Source organism: Colletotrichum fioriniae (genome assembly GCF_027942845.1).
Source record: "Colletotrichum fioriniae strain IMI 355084 chromosome Unknown scaffold_17, whole genome shotgun sequence".
Taxonomy (NCBI): domain Eukaryota; kingdom Fungi; phylum Ascomycota; class Sordariomycetes; order Glomerellales; family Glomerellaceae; genus Colletotrichum; species Colletotrichum fioriniae.
In genome coordinates, this window is record NW_027076853.1 from 178,081 (window position 1) to 199,029 (window position 20,949).

The window sequence follows — 20,949 nt, forward strand, 5'->3', positions numbered from 1 at the left end:
GATACCAGAAATGAGATGGCAGTATCTTCTGGGTCCTTAACGTTCATGAAGAGGGCGGGCATGCAGTCTTTGGGATGAGAAAACAAACCAAGCCACCTTGGCTCTGCCGTTGACCATAAGAACGCTGTCCTGGCCCATAGATCGAGAAGCTACTCCGTAAACAATTTCTCAGTGCTTCCTATGAACTTAGCTGTAGGAAGAAGAAGCACATAGAATACAAACCATCAGAGGGACCGAACGAATTTAGACAGCCGAATGACATGTTGAGGGCCAGCTTTCCAATAATACATGCATTCGTGATATGGTTCTAAATATGGGTTCTCTACTCAAAGTCTATCCTTCTCGACCTCGACAGCTTCCTCCAACCTAGCCTCTATCCGGGCAATGATGTCCGCATCGTACAGATCCTCCAACTTGGTATCGTCCTTCTTAAGGTACTCCTTCTCGTGGCGGAGAGCCTCGTCTCTGGTCATACAGACCAAGTCGCGGAAGCGAATGTTGGACCACTTCTGCTCCTCGGCGCCCTCGCCGATGCGCAGCTTGGTCTGGCCCTCGGGCCGTCTCCACCGCACCAGCACGAGTCTGTTGATGAGACCGGTAACGGCGCTGCGTCCCTTCCACAGCTCCTCAGTCAAGAAGGCGGCGTCGCCGAGGGAGACGGGGATGCGGAGACCCTTGGACTCTTCGATGCCGAATCTGTGGTGGACGATTCTCGTCTCGGAGCCCTGAACGAATGCGACGATGTCGGTGTAGAGCTTGTCGCGGTTCTTGGCCGGAACGTAGTCGAGGGGGTATCCTAGAAGCTTTATTAGCCCCCGTGAGACAGATGCAGTCGCTTCATGACTATTCTTACCTGAAATGCTGAGAATGACGTGGTTCGCGGCGATGTATCCAAAGACAGCAGGCATGGTTCCAAGAACGGGCAGAATCCGGACTCTGAAAGTTGGCAAAACACTGAGATCGCCAACCTGGCCCTTCTTGAACTCTTCCTCGTCGAGCGGCAAGAGAGCAGCCTTGCCCTCGCCGGCGACCTCAGTCGAGTACACGACGGGAATTCCGCCAGTCACGCCCTGCAGCTTCAGCTTCCTGCGCGTCGCCCTAGAAAGCCCGTCGTCGGTGCTGGCTCCGATATCGCCGACATTAACGCGCGTAGGGTCGCCCTTGGCCCCGGCTCCCATGGAGGAGATCACGGGAATGCCGTGATCGTGGCAGTACTTGAGCAGAGCGACCTTTGTATCGATATTGTCAATCGCGTCGACGACATAGTCCGGCTTCTGTCCGTCCTCGGCCCAGGGCGCAAGCAGCGCGTCGGCGGCAATCTTTTCAAACTTTTGGTTCTTGAGCTCGTACTTGGCCCAGGGGGCGATGGCGATGAGGCGGCGGTAGAGGCACTGGACTTTGGGGATGCCGACGTCCGCCAGCGTGGCGACGGCGTGTCGGTTGAGGGAGCTGAGGGTCACCTGGTCAAAGTCGATGAGGCGGATCTTGGAGACGCCTGAGCGGGCGAGGGCGGCGGTGCAGTGGGAACCGACGCCGCCGCAGCCGACGACGATGACGAAGGCGTTGCGGAGCTTTTGCAGGCCGTCGTCTTTTAAGAAGACCCTGTTGCGGGCGAGCTGTTCGAGGATGAGTTCTTCGTCAAAGTCGCCGGCCTGTGCTCTCCTTGCGAGAGCCTGGTTGCGGGCATCCTCCTTGTCTACTGGGGGAGAGGCGGCGCCGTACCGAGTGAGCTGTGCGATGAGATTAGTTTCTTTTTCTTTTTCCTGGGATGGTATAGAGGAGATATATGAACCTTGGCAGCCTCTTCAGCAGAAGAAGGGATGGACTTTTTGAGATCTTGAATTCGTTCTTTTCTTTCGAATGCTTGGTAGCCGAGGATGAGACACGCTACCGTGGCGCCTGATAACACAGCGGTAGCAGCCAGTTGCGCATGCGGACTTGACGCCGCTTTAGAGAAGAATGAAGACATTTTCAACCTCGCGCACTCATCATGCAAGATGATGTGTTTACTGAATTGAAAAGTCGACACACAGGGAGAGTGCCTTGAGTGGCTTTCTATCAAGCCAGTCTTACACGAGCTTCAGGAGGACCCTCTCAAAATCACTGGTGATGGGTCTAAGCAGTGCCTTAAAGTCAGGCGTCTATTGCACCTTCGCCGGTCAAGGAAGGAAAAAAAGTTGCTATAGGTGAGTGGCCAATCACCACCTCCAATTCCAGCTGACAGCGGAACATTCGCCCACCGACACCACCGACCGCACCGGCCACCAAAGGCCCCACTTCGGCATCGAATCTTGGATGGATCGACCACTTCGGTCTGGAAGCTCCCTGGTCATTTGAAGCTCTGAGCATCCCGAATGTTTAATTCTACCGCACAAAGAACCCGACTTCGACACAACCACCGACGAACATACTCTAAACCAAAGACTATCACAACCGCATGAGTACCACAACCCGCTCGATCTGAAGTGTCCTTGGCCCGCAGCCACCATGCGCCAGCGCCTAGCCCTCCGCCGAATCCTCCTCCAGAGGCTCTTCCGGCTCCAGACCACCCGGCCCTTCACGAGCAACACATCCCTCACCTCCCGCAGCAGGCCACAGCTTCCGTTCCTCTCGATCCCCGTCGTCACCGCGCCGCGGGCCCGCTACTTCACCACAGAAAAGAAGCGCTTCCTGCGCTACGAGGGCCGCCTCTTCCTCCGCTACAATGTCTCCATCTGGGGCGGCGCCCTCTGCATTCTCGGCATCGTCTTCTTGCTGAACCAGGAAGGGCTGGAAAAGGAATACCCGACGCCGCACGAGTGGTCCTACCTGACGCGCATGGGCATCCGCGGCGCCAAGAATGCCGCCCGAGACACGCCCGGCAACAGCGTGAACTGGGTCGAGGTCATCGTGACGTGCCGTCGCGCGCTGGCTCGGCTGGAGAACCCAGATATCGACGGCGCCGCGATCCGCGAGCTTCTCGACGAACCTCTGTCCATCGATGGTATCGGCAACGCGGGCAAGGACGTCTCGGCCAAGAGCGAGAACTGGAGGCGGGGCTACTACGAGGTGCTGATGCTCATGGCGCAGGCGGCGGAGCAGCTCGACGGCTGGGTCAAGGACCGGACGAGGAACATCATCTTCCCCGCCGATGTCGTCCTGGGCCCTTCTAACCCGCACCCGAAACCCATCCCGCCCGGCGCAGAGAGCGCGCCCCGGGAGGAGGACTGCGAGGTCGCCTACGAGCCCGCCGAGAACCACTACCTCCGCATCCTCACCACAAAGGGCTTCACCGACCGCCAAAAGATGGACGCCGCCCTCGCCTATGCCTCGTTCCTCGACTACAAGAAAATGCCCGACGCCGCCGAGCGCATGTACCAATGGGCGCTCTCCCTAGCCACCGCGACCACCCCGAGCGACCCTCCCTAGTCGACCCCCGCACCTACACCATCAACGACAAGAAGCCGACGCAGCCGTCCGAGAACGTGCTGACTGTCCTCACCTCCATCGCCCTTCATAAGGCGCGCAACGACGACGTCAACGCCGCCCTCCCCATCTTCATCTCCGTCCTTCGTGCCCGCCGCGCCCTGCCCCAGGTTCCTCTCCCGGGCCAAGAACGTCCCACAGAGACGCCCGCGACACTCTGGCAGAGGATATGGAACCTCGCACAGGCGCCCAGGTACCCCGCCCTACCGGACGACGGCACCCGCCCGCCATGGCGCCACTCGAAAGAACTCTGCGAAGAGGCCGGTCTGAATCTCTACATTGGCGAAATCATCTACGCCGCCGCTGCTGCCGCAAAGGATTCGTCGTCCAAGAAGCAGGCCGCGAACCGCGATGAGGGCCTCGCCTGGACGCGCGACGCAATCGACCTCGCCGAGGAGCAGCTGCGCAAGCTCGGCCCGATCGGCGGCGACAAAGAGGCCCGCAAGACATGTCGCGAGTGTCTGGGCACGGGACTGCAGAACTGGTCCACCATGGTGGCCAGCTTAGCCAGGGAAGAGGAGGCCCAGAACCAGGCTGCGCCGACGAAATCGGCGTTTGGGTTTTGGACGGAAACCAAGACGGAGGAGAGCAGGTGGGCGGCGGAGGAAAAGGTCGTCAAGGAGAGGATACGGCGGACCAGGGAGTTGTTGGTGCAGGTTGAGCCGCCCGTTGCTGGTTTGGCTTCGTTGCTTCAGGTGTAAGGAGTTGCTGGTTAGTGCAGATGGGCGCTGTGAACAGGAGCAGAGGGTTCAGGATGTTATGTATAACAACATTGTTTCGACAATTTATATGCCAATGATACCACTTGCACATTCAATGCCTTTCTTTCTTACGGTAATATCTCATGCTTCATCCATCGCCACCGAACATGACAAATAGTCACGATTTGGTTTCTGATCCAGACTACAGCAGTACGTGTTTTGAAGTAACTCTCAAGTTGGCTCCCAAGCTCATGTCAAGATCAAAGGGCAGCGCACAGAAAAGTGTGGCTGGTGGTGCACCGGAGATGTGGCGGTGCAAGATGAAAGTGGAGGCGCCCAAGCTCCCATCGTCGCGCGGCGCGCCCGACTGGACTTCTTCAACCGCGACTTGCTTCTTCCACCTTCAACCGAAGAGGTTTCCTGACTGCCAGCTCTACCACCGTGGACACAAAGAATGGGCGCAAAAACTCCAATGGTCCATTCTCACCATATGCTAGTGGTATCAGAGTTTCTGCTGTCAAAAACCAGTACCTTGAACAGGTAAGCTACTTTCGTGGAGAAGATGAGAACCGAGGCCATCTTGACTGACCTCATCCCAGCAACTATTCTCCAGCCTCAACTTCAACAAATCGCTGCAGTCACTCTAATGTTTTCTCCTACTAGTCCTCTCTCTGGCTCAAGCTAGCTAGGTGCGCAGCTTCTCAAGTGAGACATAGCAAGAACCCCTCCTCGGCGCACGTCGGGGATTTCCTCAACGTTGCCTCTTTTGATCCTCGCCTATCTCTTCTCCCGGGACATCAAGTTGGTTCTTATCTTGTTTCCACACTGTTTTACCAGTATTCTTTGCCCATTGTCTCATTCAGAAAATACATCTTCCCCCCTCCCCTTTCCTCTCTCCGCCTGCATTGATGAAACCTTTCACAAATGGTTACGGGACCATCGGGTTCTGCGGTTCTGCAACAGAACCCTCCTCTCGATGGCAGGACCAGCACCAAAGAACAGAGATCTGAGCAGGCACCCATCTGGATTTTTCCAGCATGGGATGCTATCGCTGCGTTTGCTGCAACAGCTGGCGCCACGTTCTTCGAAATCTCGTCCCGCAATGACGACAATCTGAAATTACCTTGAAGCATTTCCTCCTTGTGCGTCACAGCGGGCACTCTCTTCGAAGGTGCTTGCCGTGTCTGCCTCGGAGAGTTCTTGCTCATGACAGGACATAATATAGTTTTCAATCGGAGCTGGCCGGTAAGCTGACAAAATCCTCCGACATCTTAGTACTAAGGGAGGTGAAGAGCTAATGTCGACTGCAGATTTCGAGAACTGCCAGCCTAGCGGCCTACGCAGCAAACACGATATAGAATTGCCCGGTGATGACCATAGTCCAAATAAGCCAAAGTTGCAGACAGCACGACGGGTTTACATCCGTCGGCCGTTGTCCGTGAGAACATGAGAGAGCTAATCTGAGGGCAAATTCTGTATCGTCGAGGTAAGTGATGTTTCAGCATATCGGGTACGGATCTTAGGGGCATCTCTCTCTGTCACCTTAACTCGGGATGGTACTATCTTAGCATGCAACGGGTTTCCTTGACGCTCAATCGCGTCATCTCTCGAGATGGCGGGCTACTCTTGTACCATCAGCCTAAGGTGGGCAAATACCTAGGCAAACTATAATATTCATCAAGAAACAAGCAATAACCACCTCTACTTTCCCCTCGACATAGTGTAAGAACCTTGGAAAGCTCTGAGGTGATCCTCATCTTACACCCAACTCTTTGAAAGCCGGATTGCTCAATCGGGCACTTTTACTTACGAAAATAACAAAAAACAAAAGATTTCACCCCCCCGGTGGCGAATGGGGGCTACATCTCTGGTGCAGTTGCTGGGACTCGAACACGGGACCTCTGAAAGCCTTCACCGATTAGGCTGTTCGTGGACTTCAACCACTCCACCACCCAGCTAGTTTTGACCTGACCCCCAAGGGGGCGCCTGCTGGCTGGTGACAGGAATGGACTTGAGGGGGGATACAAAGGCTCCCTCGTGGCGATGTGAGGAAGGTACGCCCTGACCCTGAGTTGGTATGTTCCAACCTGAGAGAGGTGAGTATTCGGGCCACTCCTGTCGCCCTCCTCGCATCACGTACACCTTGAAGCTGGCAGCTTAGCCTCGAAAACTACAGCCACGTGCTCTCACTCGATGAATCAACAGGTCTGGCCGCCATCTAGAGAAGTATCTGCCTGTTCGCTTTATGCGACCCGCGCTGCGATTCCAGCTCTGGCAGCTTTTACCTTATCAATGTTCGCGCCGTGCCTGCCTTCAGCTTACGGTGGACGTCGACCATTGACGCGGTTACCAAGATGCATGACGCCTGTGAGAAGGATGTTGAAGTAATCGATGAAGTAAATGGGCGACAGACCGCACTTAGCCAAGAACTTCGTCATGAGGAGTGTGCGGTTGGAATCTGGAAGCGCAGCGTAAGGTGAGGGATGTGATCCATAGGGATATGTTTCCCGGGCCGTGGCATCGTGATTTGCTCGGGAGGCCGAGACTTGTGTTGGAGGTGATCACTATTGAGAGAACCTCGGCATGAAGAGGCAGGTTGAGAGTCGATGATTCAACCGGAAGTTTGCAATGAAGGAAACATAGGGCCCCCCTGGTTAACGGCTGGAGGGTAGAGCCGAATGAGCGGTGGACTGATGAATGTGGTCAATTAACAGACAGGCCAGTAAGTGGTAAAGTATTTCAGCCCTAAAACCGACAGATCCTGGATGTTGAGAAGGCGCCAAATGCAGATCGCGTCCTGGTCTATTAGTGGTGCTACGATGTTACTCCGAACCACGAGTGGAAAAACACAAGCACGATGCGTATAGTCGGATAAATGAAAGCGGCCTATTACACTGATACAACGTGAAACTTATACATCGTATCATCTATGTACCCAAGAGACGCGAGACGGGATCAACGGTCGAGAAATGGTTGGTTACACGAGTGAACTGAGCCCCGATAAGACGCAATTCCCCAATCGGGGCGAATACGGCTCGCGCAAGCACGAAATCCTTCGTATATGTCCCTGGGTCATGATTGGACAATCCATGTTGTGTCGAACCCCCGACGCGCAACACTCCCTCCCCTTGTCCAGGCAGTCAGCATTAGCTTCAACCTCAAACAGGAAGCTGGGTAACCAACGCCGTTTCCTTTGAGAAGGATTGTTTTGAAAGTCGGTTCATCTCTATAAGAATCATTCAGACCTCCTCGCGAGCTCGCAATGGGATGACTTACCAGTCTCGCGTCTTCCACCTTGGATTGTGGCTGACAACTCGGCATTGCTTGGAGGACTTGTACTGTCTAAATGATCATCAACATCTCGCAATGAGCGTGGGCGACGACTATTTCGGCCCGCAGATGCGCGGCTACTTTGACTTTACCGTCTTATTCGAGCAGAGCATACTCTCCATTCTACCATCCGCTCTCTTCATCCTCCTCGTCCCAGTCCGAATTATCTCGCTCCTCCGGAATGGCATTCGTGTTCGCTCAGGGAAACTCCTATGGCTGAAGCTGGTATTATTATTTCACTCTTGGTACTTGAACTCATGAGGCAGAAAGACTAACGACATTCCAGTCAGCCGTAACCACATTTCTATGCTTTCAAATAGCCCTCATCACACTATGGTCTCTCCCAAGCGCTCCAAAAACAAAAGTCTCGGCAGCAGAAAGCGCAATCAGCCTCATCGAAGCCATTGCAATAGGCACCCTGTCCTACACAGAACACAAGCGCTCCGTCAGGCCGTCCCTGCTCCTCGGCGGGTACCTCGTCCTGACCATCGTCCTCGACACCGCGCACGCCAGGACGCTATGGATCCGAGACGGCCTCACGCCAATCGCTGGCGTCTTCACAGCCTCGCTCGCTATCAAGGCCGTCATGCTTATGCTGGAGGAGACACCGAAGCGCGGTTACTTGCCGGACAGCGAGAAGGATGTCGCGGTGGAGTGCACCACCGGCGTTGTGAGCCGGAGTTTGTTCTGGTGGTTGAACGGTCTGTTCTTCCAGGGTTTCAGGCTGCTCATCGGGTTGGAGGATCTGGGGCCAATTGATCCCAAGTTTGATTCTACGGTCTTGCTGGGTAGACTTGACCGGGTTTGGTCCAGGGGTAAGTCTGACACCTGTCTCTCTGCGGCACATCAAAGAGGGAAGGGCAAGAAGGTCAAACTGATTACAGAGTATCCAGCGGCGAAGAACAGCAAATGGAGCCTCATTAGAAGCGTATTCTGGGCGTACAGGACCACCTTTCTCGCAGCGGTCCTCCCCCGCATCCTTTTTGCGGGCTTCATCTTTTCCCAGCCCTTCCTCGTCAACCAAATTGTAAACTTTGTCGGGAGCCCTCGGACAGAAGATTCGAAGAACGTTGCCGGCGGTCTCGTCGGTGCAACGGCGTTGATATACTGTGGAATCGCTGTGAGTCCCCAGCGGAGGTACAATACTGCCATCTCGGTATCGGCACTCAGCTAACGAATACACTGTTTAGGTTTCAAGATGCTGGTACCAGCATATGACGTTCCAGCTTGTGACGCTCTTCCGCGGTGGCCTCATTTCCCTCATCTTCAAGAAGACGCTCAGCCTCGATGCTTCGGTCATCAAGGACTCGGCGCCCGTGACACTCATGAGCGTTGATATTGAGAATATCGCCGTTTCCATGACCTTTATTCACGACGTCTGGGCGGCGGCCATTGAGCTCCCGGTCGGGGTGTATCTGCTGTATCGACAGGTTGGCCCTCCTTGTTTTCTCCTGCTCATCCCTGGTCTGGGTAAGTTGATATCTCAATGCTTTTACGCACCACCTATCTCTTTCAAGATCCATCCAGGCTAAACAAACCTACTCCATGTAGTCTGCACTGCTCTCACAACCAAACTCTCCACACGCATGGCGCCGGCACGTGTGGCCTGGAACCAAGGCGTGCAGAAGCGTGTCTCCATCACTTCGTCCATGCTCACGCAGATCAAGGGCATCAAGATGATGGGCCTGACTGACCATTTCTCCGATATCATCCAGAAGCTGCGCGTCTCGGAGCTGAAGCTCTCCACCAAGTTCAGAATCCTCGTCACCATTCTGAGTGTCATCGGTAGATCCTCCCCTCCTTCTCAACTTCGGTCCTTGAACAAGAGGAAATGCTGATACAATGCGTCCCCTCCCAGCCGGGGTTGCACAGCAATTCACCCCCATAGTCATCATCGCCGCCGCTGTCTTCTGGACAAGAGCGGAGCAAGGCCTTACCATCGCCGAGGCGTTTACTGCTCTGTCCATCATCGTGTTGGTTTCGCAGCCTCTCATCAAGCTCATCTCGTCCATTATGCAGCTCATGGGAGCCTTCGGTTGCTTCACGCGCATTCAAGAGTTTCTCCTCTTGGATGAGATTATCGACCAGCGGCAGATCATCGCGGGCTCAACCAAGGCCTCTCTGGACTCTGGCCGTGCGCTGCCTAGTATTTTTCACGGCGGCTCCGATTTGCAGCCTCTGACTTCGCGGGCCATCCAGCTGGCGAATGGCAATGAGATTGAGCTTGGTTCTTTGAGGGGGACGGGTCGATCCTCCGTCGCCTCGGGCAATACCAACAAGCCCGTAGTCACCGTGAGTGATGCGACACTGGTTCTGAAAGACGGCACCGAGATTCTGAAGAACGTATCTCTCACCCTCCGACAAACGACCATTTCAATGCTCGTCGGACGCGTAGGCTGCGGAAAGTCATCGCTACTGAAAGCCATACTAGGAGAAACTGGCATCTCGACCGGCAGCACTACGCTTCACACCTCGTCTGTCGCCTTTTGCGACCAGTCTGCTTGGCTGCGCAACGTTTCCATCAAGGCAAACATAATCGGCCAGACGCCTTTCGACCAGGCCTGGTTCTCTGCCGTTGTGCACGCCTGCGCGCTTGACGAGGATATTGCATTGTTCCCCGAGGCTGAGGATACCATTGTCGGCACGGGTGGTGTAGCACTAAGCGGCGGTCAGAAGCAGAGGGTGGTGAGTTCTTGCTGCCTACTTTACTCACTGACATGAGCGGTATCATTGTGTTTGTACTAATTGGCTCACATGGAATCGTAACAGGCTCTAGCTCGCGCCGTCTACTCGCGCAGAAAACTGCTTCTCCTCGACGACGTCTTCAGCGGCCTTGATAATTCAACTTCCAAGGCTGTCTTCCGGCGTCTGCTTGGTCCGGATGGGCTTCTCCGTCAAGTGGGCATGACGGTGTTTCTCGCGACCAACCATGGTGAGCCTGGTTTAAGATGACAGCCCAGTGTCCAAGATATGTGACTAACAAGCCCACAGTCAACTTCCTCCGCTCAGCCGACTACATCACCATGATTCAAGATGGCATCATCCTACATAACCAAATATCCTTCGATTCTATCCCGCGCTCCGCATGGGGTCATCTCGTTGAGGAAGAGGCCAAAGGCAAAGACTCCGAGGAGCACGTCGAACCGACCGAGGGCTTCGCCAAAGACTCGAAGCCTACTAGAGCGGATCGGCCCGTCGCCGTTGCTTCCGGAGCCACGGAGGCCGAGCTGACGAGGCAGACAGGTGACACCGAGTGCTACCGCATGTACCTCAACTCTATTGGATGGCCCATCTTGATTGTGTTCCTCATTCTCAATGTCTTGTTTGTTGCTTTCACAAAGATGCCTCGTTAGTCTCCCCCTTTTGTTCAAATATGATCACATGCGAAAGGAGCTGCATGGCTAACCTGGTTTGGTAGAAATCTGGTTGCGGATCTGGACTGAACACGGCACGAATGACCGGCCGGCCATGCATTTTGGCATCTACGTCATGTTTGGTCTCATCTGCATCGTTCTCAACGGTGTAGCACTAGGGTGAGTCTCTCGACTTCCAGTTCATCGAGCTTTCTCATCTTGCTGACTTCTCAAGTTTCTGGATGCTTCTCGCCATCCCCCGATCCGCGAATCACCTCCATCAAACTCTCCTGAAAGCAGTTCTCGCGTAAGAACCTTCCCACCCCTGAGCCCTTTGACCGGTCTCCTTCGCATCTCTTTTCATCAATAATTAACCCATCCCAAGCGCACCCCTCTACTTCTTCACGACAACAGACAGCGGCGTGACCCTTAACCGCTTCAGCCAAGACATGGCCCTCATAGACCACCGTCTCCCCATCTCCGCCTGGGCCACCATCCACAGCTTCCTCACCGTCCTCGCCGAGACCGCCATCATCGCCACGGGAAGCTCCTACATCGCCGCCCTCATCCCCCCGTCCTTCCTCGCCCTCTACCTCCTGCAGAAATACTACCTCCGCACCTCCCGCCAGCTCCGCCATATCGACCTCGAAGCCAAATCCCCGCTCTTCACCCACTTCTCCGAGGTCCTGGCGGGCCTACCGACAATCCGCGCCTTCGCCTGGTCCCCCGCCATGCTCCGCGAGAACCACACGCTGCTCGACGCCTCGCAGAGGCCGTATTACCTCTTCTTCTGCGTCCAGCGCTGGCTCAACGTCGTGCTGGACCTTTTTATCGCGGGTATGGCTGTCGTGCTCGTGGCGTTTGCGCTGTACTTTACGAACGCTACGACCATGGGCGCCATTGGTCTCGCAATGGTGAATATTATCAACTTTAATCAGACGTTGGGCGACTTTATCGAGATGTGGACAATGCTGGAGACGAGCCTTGGTGCGATTGCGAGGTTGAAGTACTTTGTGCGGTATACCCCGCGCGAGGACCGTGATGGCGAGACGGATAAGATGCCGCCGGCTTGGCCTGGGAGTGGGGAGATTGAGATTGAAAACGTGACGGCTGCTTATAGGTAAGTGTTGCATTTGCAGTCCCTCAACGATGCCTCGTCATACTACGGACTAACATTCTATCTAGAGACGAAACTGACCCTATCATAAGGAATGTATCACTAACGATACAGCCGGGTCAAAAGGTTGGTATATGCGGTCGCTCGGGCTCCGGCAAATCCTCCCTCCTTCTCACACTCCTCCGTCTACTCGATCTCAAGCACGAAGAAGAAGAGGGAGAAGAAGGAAGAGGAGGAGACCTCCGAATTGCCTCTCATTCCCTCCTAACCCTCCCCCGCTCCGCCATCCGCACATCCCTCACTACACTCCCACAGGATCCCGTCCTCCTACCAGGCACCGTCCGCGAGAACCTTGACCCCGGAGCTCACACGCCCGACGCGGATCTGATTTCCGTCTTGCGCAAGATGAAGGTCTGGGAACTCATTGAAGCGCGGGGCGGTCTCGGCGCGGAAATGTCTGCGACGGGGCTGAGCGCGGGACAGAAGCAGCTGTTTTGCCTCGCGAGAGCGGTGTTGAAGACGCACTCGCGTGGGGCAGGTATTGTGTTGCTTGACGAGGCGACGAGTAACGTTGATCATGCTACTGATGAGGAGGTAAGAAAGGTGTTGGATGAGGAGTTTGGGGAGGCTGGTGTTACTGTTGTTGAGGTTGCGCATCGGTTGGAGGCTATTGTTGGTTATGATGTCGTTGTTGTGATGCATGAGGGTCGAGTGGTGGAGGTAGGCAGGCCGGAGGAGTTGATGGGTCGGGCATCGCGGTTTCGGAGTCTTTGGGATAGTCGGGGAGCTTGAGAGCGGTGGACGTATATCTTCAAGCATCTCTAATATCAAGACCTCACTATAGAAGTATGGAAGTCACATTATAGTCTCAAGCTATGTAAAGATATCAAAATCTGCACCGACAAATCTTGGCCCGTTCTAGTGTTCTTCGAGGGCATGTGAGTTATCAACTTTGTTATCTAACACATATCTTGAAAAGGAAACAAGACACAACAACCCCTCAAAGTCGGTACCTCCTCGAGAGTCGGGTAATTAAGTATTGAGAGATGCTCAGGTGGGGGCAAGAACATGTCCATTCTCGTGAGACTCAACATACGCGTTCCCCTCATCCTCTTTGAACTCACAGCTCACGACGGTGAAATATAGCATGAAGTCCAATCATCAGATAGCAGCAAGAGAATCTGCACATGAGGATAAAGGGGATTCTATAACATGCACAGAAAGCACCATACCCGACCGGGGTCCAGAAATTGTCAACAGCTGGCTCAACTCGGGGGGCTGCTACTACCCCAGCAGGAAACGACGATACATCTCATCAGAAGAGAAGAAAACCGGCAGCACAGAACGCTCGTCCCTCCGTAATCGACCCCTTTGCCAATGTAGTTAGAGCAATGAGAGCAATGGGAAAAGGTATTGGGCAGGCTCATCGGCTCTTCGTTACTTCTGTGGGAGGACTTGCATACTAACTTTCATCGCGCTCTGAGCACAAGCACGCTTTTCACGGCGTCAAGCTCGGCCATGGATCTCCTCGACATGGACTCCCATATAAATTCTTTTACAATTGACTTTCTGATGAATGGTTAGAGGAGAAGGTCGTTCTAGCGATGGCGAGTTCTAACAAAACGAATTTTCACGTATCGGTCAGGAGTCGTCGGCGGCATGGCGTAGAGACAGCCGAGGAGAAGCTTCAATGGATCACATCTTATCCTCGAATACAAATTCATATGTGCATAATCGCAATCAATGATTTTTTCTTCTGGGTACGAGTAAGGTAGATTTCCTGACACCACAGGCAGAGGGCACTGAGACCATGGTGCCTGATACTCAATAGCAGCACCGCTGAAGCCAGAGTAAAAGAAAAAGAAAATAGCGCACCAACCTTGCGTGCTAATTCCCTCACGCTGTCCTATTTCCCTTCTGCTGTCCCTCGCCTGACGTTGTACCCATGCCACGGAGATGGAGATGTCGCCGACAAAGGGGGGAAATCAACCAGAGGGCGGGGGCACCGGCATTCTCCCATCAAAACGAATGGCCTCGCAAGCAATTGTCCAAGGTCGGATCGGCTCCAGCGGAGGAAGAGACAAGAGGAATGGCAAGTGCCAAGGCATCAATGGGTCGTAAGGACGGGCGAATAATGCGCACTCGTCGCCCAACATGTGTGCCCAAAGTAGTTCGCAGTTGCGATCGAGAGTTGCCTCATTTCGAAGGGGGGGCTTTTGAAACCAGAGAGTGTGTGTGTGCCTGCCCCCTGGCTAAGCGCCCGGTCTGTGCCGTGGAAAGTGTCCTTTGGACAAAAGGTGTATTATGAGCTCATAGCGAAAACTTGCTATACTTTTTGATACAATTGAAATTGGTAAATGACGATGTTCGTCCCATAGGTGGATAGATACCTGTCGCCCTCAGGGCAAGAATTCATAGACTAAGGAAAGAGACGTAACTCATAACCTCGAGAAAGAACTCGAGTATGCCAACATGATCCATGTACCTAGATCATGTACAATGCCGCGAGGCTTAGCTTTGGGTTTTCCGTACACAGTAGAAAAGATGGGTATTTTGAGCTTGAGAAAATTGCGCAACGCCTCCCGATAGCAGCCAAACAGGCATTCGTGAAGCACCGAGACAATCCCCGCTGTTTTAATAAGAGAAAAGCCGAAGAAATCAAACGCCTTGAAATAAGACCACCGAGCCGTGAGGCTTTTCCATCTTGTCCAGCCGCGAGGCTCTCCGTCTTGGGACCGCCAATGGCCGTTAGTTCGCACGACCGGATAATATAGAGCTGCTCTTCGTCAGGGCCCGTAAATTAAATCCCGCGGTGCTGTATGTTCCCGCCGGGGTAAAACGTTATCGAGCCAACCTTTGAGCCTTGTGAGATCCTGTGGCGGTCGTGTGACCGATATATTCTACTCCACCTCAATTTTGAGACACGCTCCTGTTGCCATTCTTCAACATTTGTTCACATACGCTTGATGTGGTTGTTTTCCAGTCTGGCATTGAAGCTCCCGAGGCGCAATTTCTTTCGTTGTGCGTACGCGAAATTATTTAGTGTCGGTGTCGACGAGAACTCTCGTGTCCATGCCGGTGGCTATGCGAGTGTCCATGCCGGTGGGAATGATGGCCTTCTCTGTGCCGGGAGGACGAGCCACTCCGTTCCAATTCACGCTCCATCTCTTCGACTCGTGATCGGTAACCTCGTACAATCTCTTTGATATGCCTTATTCGATCAAAGTCGAGTTCCAACTCGTCAAGTTGCCGGAGAAGCTCGTGATACCGCTGGATCTCGGCGTCAGCACCCTCGATCAGGTTGCCAGCTCGGTCAAATTGGGCCATGGTGAACATTTGGCTTTGTTCGCTAAGGTAGATGATCTGTTGTTCGATCTGGTTCATGACCCGGTCAAAGTACCGTCCTAGAGCTGCCAATGAGGTGCTGTCCAGCAGCAGCAGTCCTTGGCTTGACGCGCGACTTGCTGCCCGCGACGAATTCGAGCCGCCTCCGCCTGTTCCTTGGCCCAGTGCCGCTTGTCCTTGACGCAGTAGCTGTATCTCTTCATAGCTCAACCCTAATTGCGTGTCCGGCACTGCATTGGCTTGGGTGGTCGACATGGCTCGGTGCAGCGCACCGTGCGCAGCTGGGCGAAAGCAAGACTTGCGGTTGAGGTTGAGGTCGTTGCGCGTTGGGATTGTCTATGTTCGATGATGGATGATTGCCGTGCGGCACTACGGCGGCGGCGGCGACGAGATTCGGGGTATTGTCCCTGTCGGAGGTGGGGTTCGAGGGAGAGGAGGGGTTTGACGACAGTCGGGGGCGAAGGCGAGAGGTTCAGCTGCGGATGCGAGCGCGACGAATAGCATGGGCTGTGGCTCGGAGCTGGCAAGTGATGTAGCCTTTGTTTGGGCGATGGTAACGCGCGCAAAGTCATGATATCGTAGAGCCAACGGAGATCATTGCTGATAGATCGGGCTGCGAGCTCAGCGCGTGGGCGAATTGAGTTCAGACTGGCCAAAGACTATTACGATACCTGTGGCTTCGGTGACGTCGCAACGGGTAGAGTGTATCGTCGTATTGTTCGAAATCAGAGGATAGAATCGGATCGAAGGAGTGTCGTCGAAGTGTTCGAATGGGCGGGGAGAAGGCTGAGAGAGAGGTGTACAGAAGGAAAGGGGAGGTGAAGGAAAAAGAGAGAGAGGAGCAGTGTTCGAAGTTGGGGATTTTTTTGGTGATACACAACCGGTGAGTCCGCACCCTCCACCGCCGCGATGCCTTGCTAGTCGCTGCTACCCGCACAGGTCTCGGTTCAGGTCACCAAGGCTCAGACCCAAAGCAGGTCTCGGCCGCTTTGACTTGCTGGGGAGAAAACAGCGCAAAGGCGCCGTCGCAAAGGACAGGCGAACGGGATGGTCCCTGGTGACGGAACACAGCTTCTGGTACAGAAAGATTTGATGTATCCAGACCGTGGGAGGTGGTTTCTTTTTCCCCTTGCGCAATGGGGGAAAGCTCGGTATCAGCTGACGGTCGATCCCTGGGGCGCTATAGCAGCTAGCAGCAGCGACAATGTAGGAATACTGCTCTGGAGGTCGCAAAAAGCAATCTTGGCGGGAGGTGGCTGCAAGGCTAAGAATATTCGGTAGGCAGTCAATGGATGATCCTGGTAAAGCAATGGCGGGAATTGAGCCGGCAAGGAGTCTGTAACCGAAGATTGTTGGTTGCCAGCCTTATTGTCAGTCTTTCGTTTCGTTCCAAAGTCCCAGTCGCGAATCGTGAGGTAAGGTAAGGTAAGGTAGCGCACGCGGCAGACAGGAGCAGAGGGTAAGTGGTGTGTGGATGGACAGGAACCGTGTGGCATCCCTCGGTCGATATCGTTAATTCAAGACAAGCGCCGTGTTTCCGCCGTGGTGGTATTGCAAGATTATTGGCCTTCCTATTTGGACGGAGGGCTGCTGGGCTCGTGATGATGGATTCCGAGAGGGTGTGATGAGGGTTGAAATCGCTATCTACTACCTCGGAGAAGCCCAAGACACCCGCGGCTTGATGAACGCTATTGCTAGGGATGGTTCGAAAGATGGTAGGTAATTGAGGGGTCGAAAGACAGGTGATGATGATGGCGATGGCGATGGCGATGCGACGAGCGGACGAAGGGAGGGGAACCGATGACGGATGGCACCAGACTCATGAGCGAGCGAGAGCGAGACAAAGGCTACCACCTAGGTATCGAGGCGAGGTGGACGAGTATGCTGCAGGGCGGATGCGCTTGCTATTTGATCAAAAGTTGCAAGTTGTCGAAGTTGTTGGATGGTTCCCTTACACCGGTAGATGCAAGTGCACGGAGTGACAAGGTACCTTGACCTTCCGCAATTTCAAGTGAAGAAGGAAGTACCTGTCTTCCGTGGCTCGGTGTGACGATGATGCGCCGGACATCCAGGTCGTTTCCCAAAGTTTTGACCTTCACAAACGGCAGGTACCTCACGGCGCATTCTTCCTTCCGTGTCTGTTCACTACCTCAAGTTCCACTGCGCGCGTGATTGACATACATCCTCCCTCGCTCGCACAACCTCTACTGTTTTCTTGATTCCATGACACTTCCTTGTTTCTAGATCCCTCCTCATCGCCACAATTGCTTCGCTCCGGATGCCGTTTTCTGCTCTCCCCGAAATTGAGTTGCCCATCTCACCGCGTTTTCCTTCACGTTGCCCACAACACAAACCCCCGGCCGGCGCAACTAGGCTCGGTCAACAGAGAAACATGGGCCTCATCGGAGCATCCGAACGACTGCAACGCGGCGGTCTGTCGTTTCGAAACCTTGGAACATCGGCCAAGCTACCTATCCAAAGGCAACTCTTGCTTTCCCGTGGGGATACCTGAGCGGTCAGTGCCTACCCTGGAGTCCGTCACACTGGGTTCGCTGCCGCAGGGATGATAGCTTCGAGCGATCCCCCGCCGGCATCCCGGGGAATGCGGCTTGATACGAAGTACGGAAGTACGCTTAGACGATACCCTGACTGACCCTCGCCCCGACTATGTACGGATACAAGTCGGGCACTGGGACCGGCCGGACAGGTGACATTCCATTCCATCCGCATCCTACCTTGTTCAACCAACCTTCAAAGTTCGATAGGAGAGCCCATGCCTCTTTTCCGTGCTTCCAACTTCTCGGCAGACCAAAGATAGCTCATGCTACCTCTACCATATTACTAGCACCACTATCGTTCGTGCTGGTGTCGGCATGGTCTTTCTTTTTGCCAAAGACACATGTCAAGCTCGACCGGGTCAATCAACACAAGGAAATACGTCACATCCCCATCGGCGCAGCCTAAACGAACCGATGCACCAATACGATCGTGCGCCGGAGACGAGGAACAACTGCTGCAGCTCCCGCGCTGTGGGATGCTGCAGAGATGTATGCACATGGTCGCGCCACGAGATTCAACGCAGCAGCGATATGCACATCACATCACGCCTTGCATGACACTTGCCTCGGGTATGGAACCCCCTTTTCCAGCACTTCACAGATTTAAGCCCAAACCTCATTTCTCATGAACCAGACTTGTTCAAGTATCTCCCCAACACTCCGTGGGTAGCTCTCATGTGTCTGACGATAGTGTCGACGCAGGATGTTAGTTCTCAAACACCGTTTTCTTAGCTATCCTTTGACATCTCTGGGACTGTAGGACCAAGCCAGAACCGGAGTCATCTGAGTCTTGGCCATCGGCGTGACGCAATTTGGGCAGTTTCCCATACACAAGTCAACGGTCAACGGTCTGGCGGAATAAACCACTCGGTCTAGAACAAATACCCACGGAATGTGTCACAACCTAGTCCCGGTATTCCGATACCCACAGCGTCCCGATCTAACGGGCCGGAAAAGACAGTCTCTTTCTCCGGATGCCGGGCCACAGCGGGCACCCCACACCGATAGGTCCACATTTCATCACACCTCACTTTCACCAATCGGGCCCACGGAACTCCTCCCTCCGTGAGATATACCTCGAAATACCCAACGTCTTTCTCCCGTCGCTATCGCATATTCGGACCAACGGACAGAAAATCGAAGGCTTCTTGACTTCTAGACAAATTCGAATCCGAGAAGAGTCACGGATCAAAGAGTCACCAGTCTCGCGCCTATACACGCTGGGCTTGTTCGGGCCTAGGAGAGCAGTGCCTTACAAGATATACGAGGCGCAGCTGGGAAATGGAGGGCTTCATTTCACAATTATCGGCATCTGGGATATCGGAGCGGTACACGACCCGAATAGCCGGCACATTTTCTCCAAGCCAAAAGTGACTCTGGCCAGGGGAGTACTGTGTTTTCCGCTCGTTTCGGTCCATCTCATGCCGCACCGAATTGTAGTTCGTATTGTTATGAGGGATCGGCACGACTGCCCTCAATCACGTCCGCAGGTCACAAAATGACATAAGAAGCTCGTATCTCTGTGCCCATGATGTTGCCAAGCTTCTTGTTAGATTGTCTACACTGGACGTCTTTGTCAGGCGAGTGGCTCCTAATAGCACCGTAATGATGATGATACGCCCACTCTCAATAGTACTGGCTTGTGTCTCTGCCGTCACCGCAACTATCTTGGAAAATGGCCGCCCAAGAGTAACGAGCTTTATCGATACGAATGTGGATCCGACTCTAGGCGACTTCAAGACGTACGATGCCGATGCCGACGAGATATCGTACAAAGGTCGATGGGACTCCAAGCGGATATCGTGGTGGGCGTAAGTGTACCCTAGCCCCGTGGAAAACATTCCTTAACTCAGGCTGTATAGAGCCCCGGGCATCAAATTCGGCTTCACTGGTCAGACAGTCGCAGTTACGTTCGGTAATCAGACCATCAACAGCACTCTTGTCGCCTACAGAATCGCCGGCCTAGACTGGATGCACACAAATGTCACGGCGAGCGGCACTCACCAGTTCGTGAGCCCCGAAACTCCAGGCATCGAGCTAGCGGGTCCTGTCAGCCCAGTCACTTTTGAGATGAGAGTGACAAACTGGGCTTATGGAGTCCAAATCGACAAGGTCCACGTGGCTTCTGGAGAACAGCTTGTCAAGATTGCCGACTATCCTCGTCGGGTCGAATTTATCGGTGATAGCCTGTCAGCAGGCATGTATAATACGTACGAGGCTCTCGCAGGATTTGCCTACGGTGTCGGCGCGGGTCTGGGAGACACTGAGTATTCCATAACAGCCTACCCGGGCATTTGCGTTGCCGACCAGGACTGTTGGGGCAATCCTCGAGGGCAATCTCACCAATGGTTCTACACGTCGGACACGGGTGGACGGGCGGCGGAGATATGGGGAGGTATGTGGATTCAGTCCCAAGCAGAGATTCAGGCGAAAACAGCCTCTTCGAATCAATCACAGATCTCTGCAGGGCATATTTTGGAAAATCTTGTATTGACTTCAACCTGTGCAGATGAGCCAGAACCTTGGGACTTCTCCGAAAACCCTCCTGCCGACCTAGCTGTCATCAACCTCGGCACAAACGATGCGAACGCTGCAAACAACGTCAGCAAAGCCACCTACGTTGAGCATTACAAGAGACTCATTCAGGGTATCCACGGAAAGTGGCCCGAAGCTCAGGTCATAGTCATGGTTCGTCCAACCTTCCAGTCAATGTCTAATGCCCACTAAATGCAGCAATAGCAAATGTGGCAAGGCTTTTTCCAAGATGGCAATACGTACGGTCAAAACACCGATCTTCGGGACGAAGTATACAGCGTTTACGAATACTTCAACTCGGAAGAGTATCTAAGAAACCCTATGACTTGGGATGCTGTCACAAACACCACCGAGCAGACGGGTAAACCGGCGACACCGTTCGTGCATTTCTTCAACACCACAGGCATCCTCCAGCACAACGACATCGCGCCACAGTGGCATCCGACTGATGTCGGCCAGATCAAGGTCGCGAGCCACCTGATACAGTACATCACGCTGAAGCTCGGCTGGCCCCTGTATGCTACCGGACCCGAGTGAGTCTTCCA

General features: G+C 54.1%; 5 protein-coding genes across 5 annotated transcripts; 3 read left to right on the forward strand and 2 right to left on the reverse strand.

Annotated features, from left to right (window-relative positions):
- Window positions 1-326: 326 nt before the first annotated feature.
- N0V96_011258 (uncharacterized protein) lies at window positions 327-1,969 on the reverse strand (the record flags this gene model as incomplete). The annotated part of the gene is made up of 3 exons (XM_053198948.2): window positions 327-796; window positions 854-1,730; window positions 1,793-1,969. 3 exons carry the CDS (start codon window positions 1,967-1,969, stop codon window positions 327-329), a joined length of 1,524 nt encoding a protein of 507 aa, XP_053043610.2.
- Window positions 1,970-2,487: 518 nt separating this feature from the next.
- N0V96_011259 (uncharacterized protein) lies at window positions 2,488-4,166 on the forward strand (the record flags this gene model as incomplete). The annotated part of the gene is made up of 2 exons (XM_065759215.1): window positions 2,488-3,353; window positions 3,377-4,166. 2 exons carry the CDS (start codon window positions 2,488-2,490, stop codon window positions 4,164-4,166), a joined length of 1,656 nt encoding a protein of 551 aa, XP_065612112.1.
- Window positions 4,167-7,532: 3,366 nt separating this feature from the next.
- N0V96_011260 (uncharacterized protein) lies at window positions 7,533-12,847 on the forward strand (the record flags this gene model as incomplete). The annotated part of the gene is made up of 11 exons (XM_065759216.1): window positions 7,533-7,721; window positions 7,936-8,594; window positions 8,695-8,966; window positions 9,048-9,281; window positions 9,385-10,181; window positions 10,266-10,428; window positions 10,488-10,844; window positions 10,915-11,029; window positions 11,235-11,969; window positions 12,035-12,686; window positions 12,833-12,847. The coding sequence occupies 11 exons, from the start codon at window positions 7,533-7,535 to the stop codon at window positions 12,845-12,847; spliced, it is 4,188 nt and encodes a 1,395-aa protein (XP_065612113.1).
- A 2,154-nt stretch (window positions 12,848-15,001) lies between these two features.
- N0V96_011261 (uncharacterized protein) lies at window positions 15,002-15,302 on the reverse strand (the record flags this gene model as incomplete). The annotated part of the gene is made up of 2 exons (XM_065759217.1): window positions 15,002-15,087; window positions 15,155-15,302. 2 exons carry the CDS (start codon window positions 15,300-15,302, stop codon window positions 15,002-15,004), a joined length of 234 nt encoding a protein of 77 aa, XP_065612114.1.
- Window positions 15,303-19,477: 4,175 nt separating this feature from the next.
- Window positions 19,478-20,941, forward strand: N0V96_011262 (uncharacterized protein; the record flags this gene model as incomplete). Its single annotated transcript, XM_053198951.2, has 4 exons — window positions 19,478-19,680; window positions 19,732-20,264; window positions 20,379-20,557; window positions 20,609-20,941. 4 exons carry the CDS (start codon window positions 19,478-19,480, stop codon window positions 20,939-20,941), a joined length of 1,248 nt encoding a protein of 415 aa, XP_053043613.2.
- Between the last annotated feature and the right edge of the window lie 8 nt (window positions 20,942-20,949).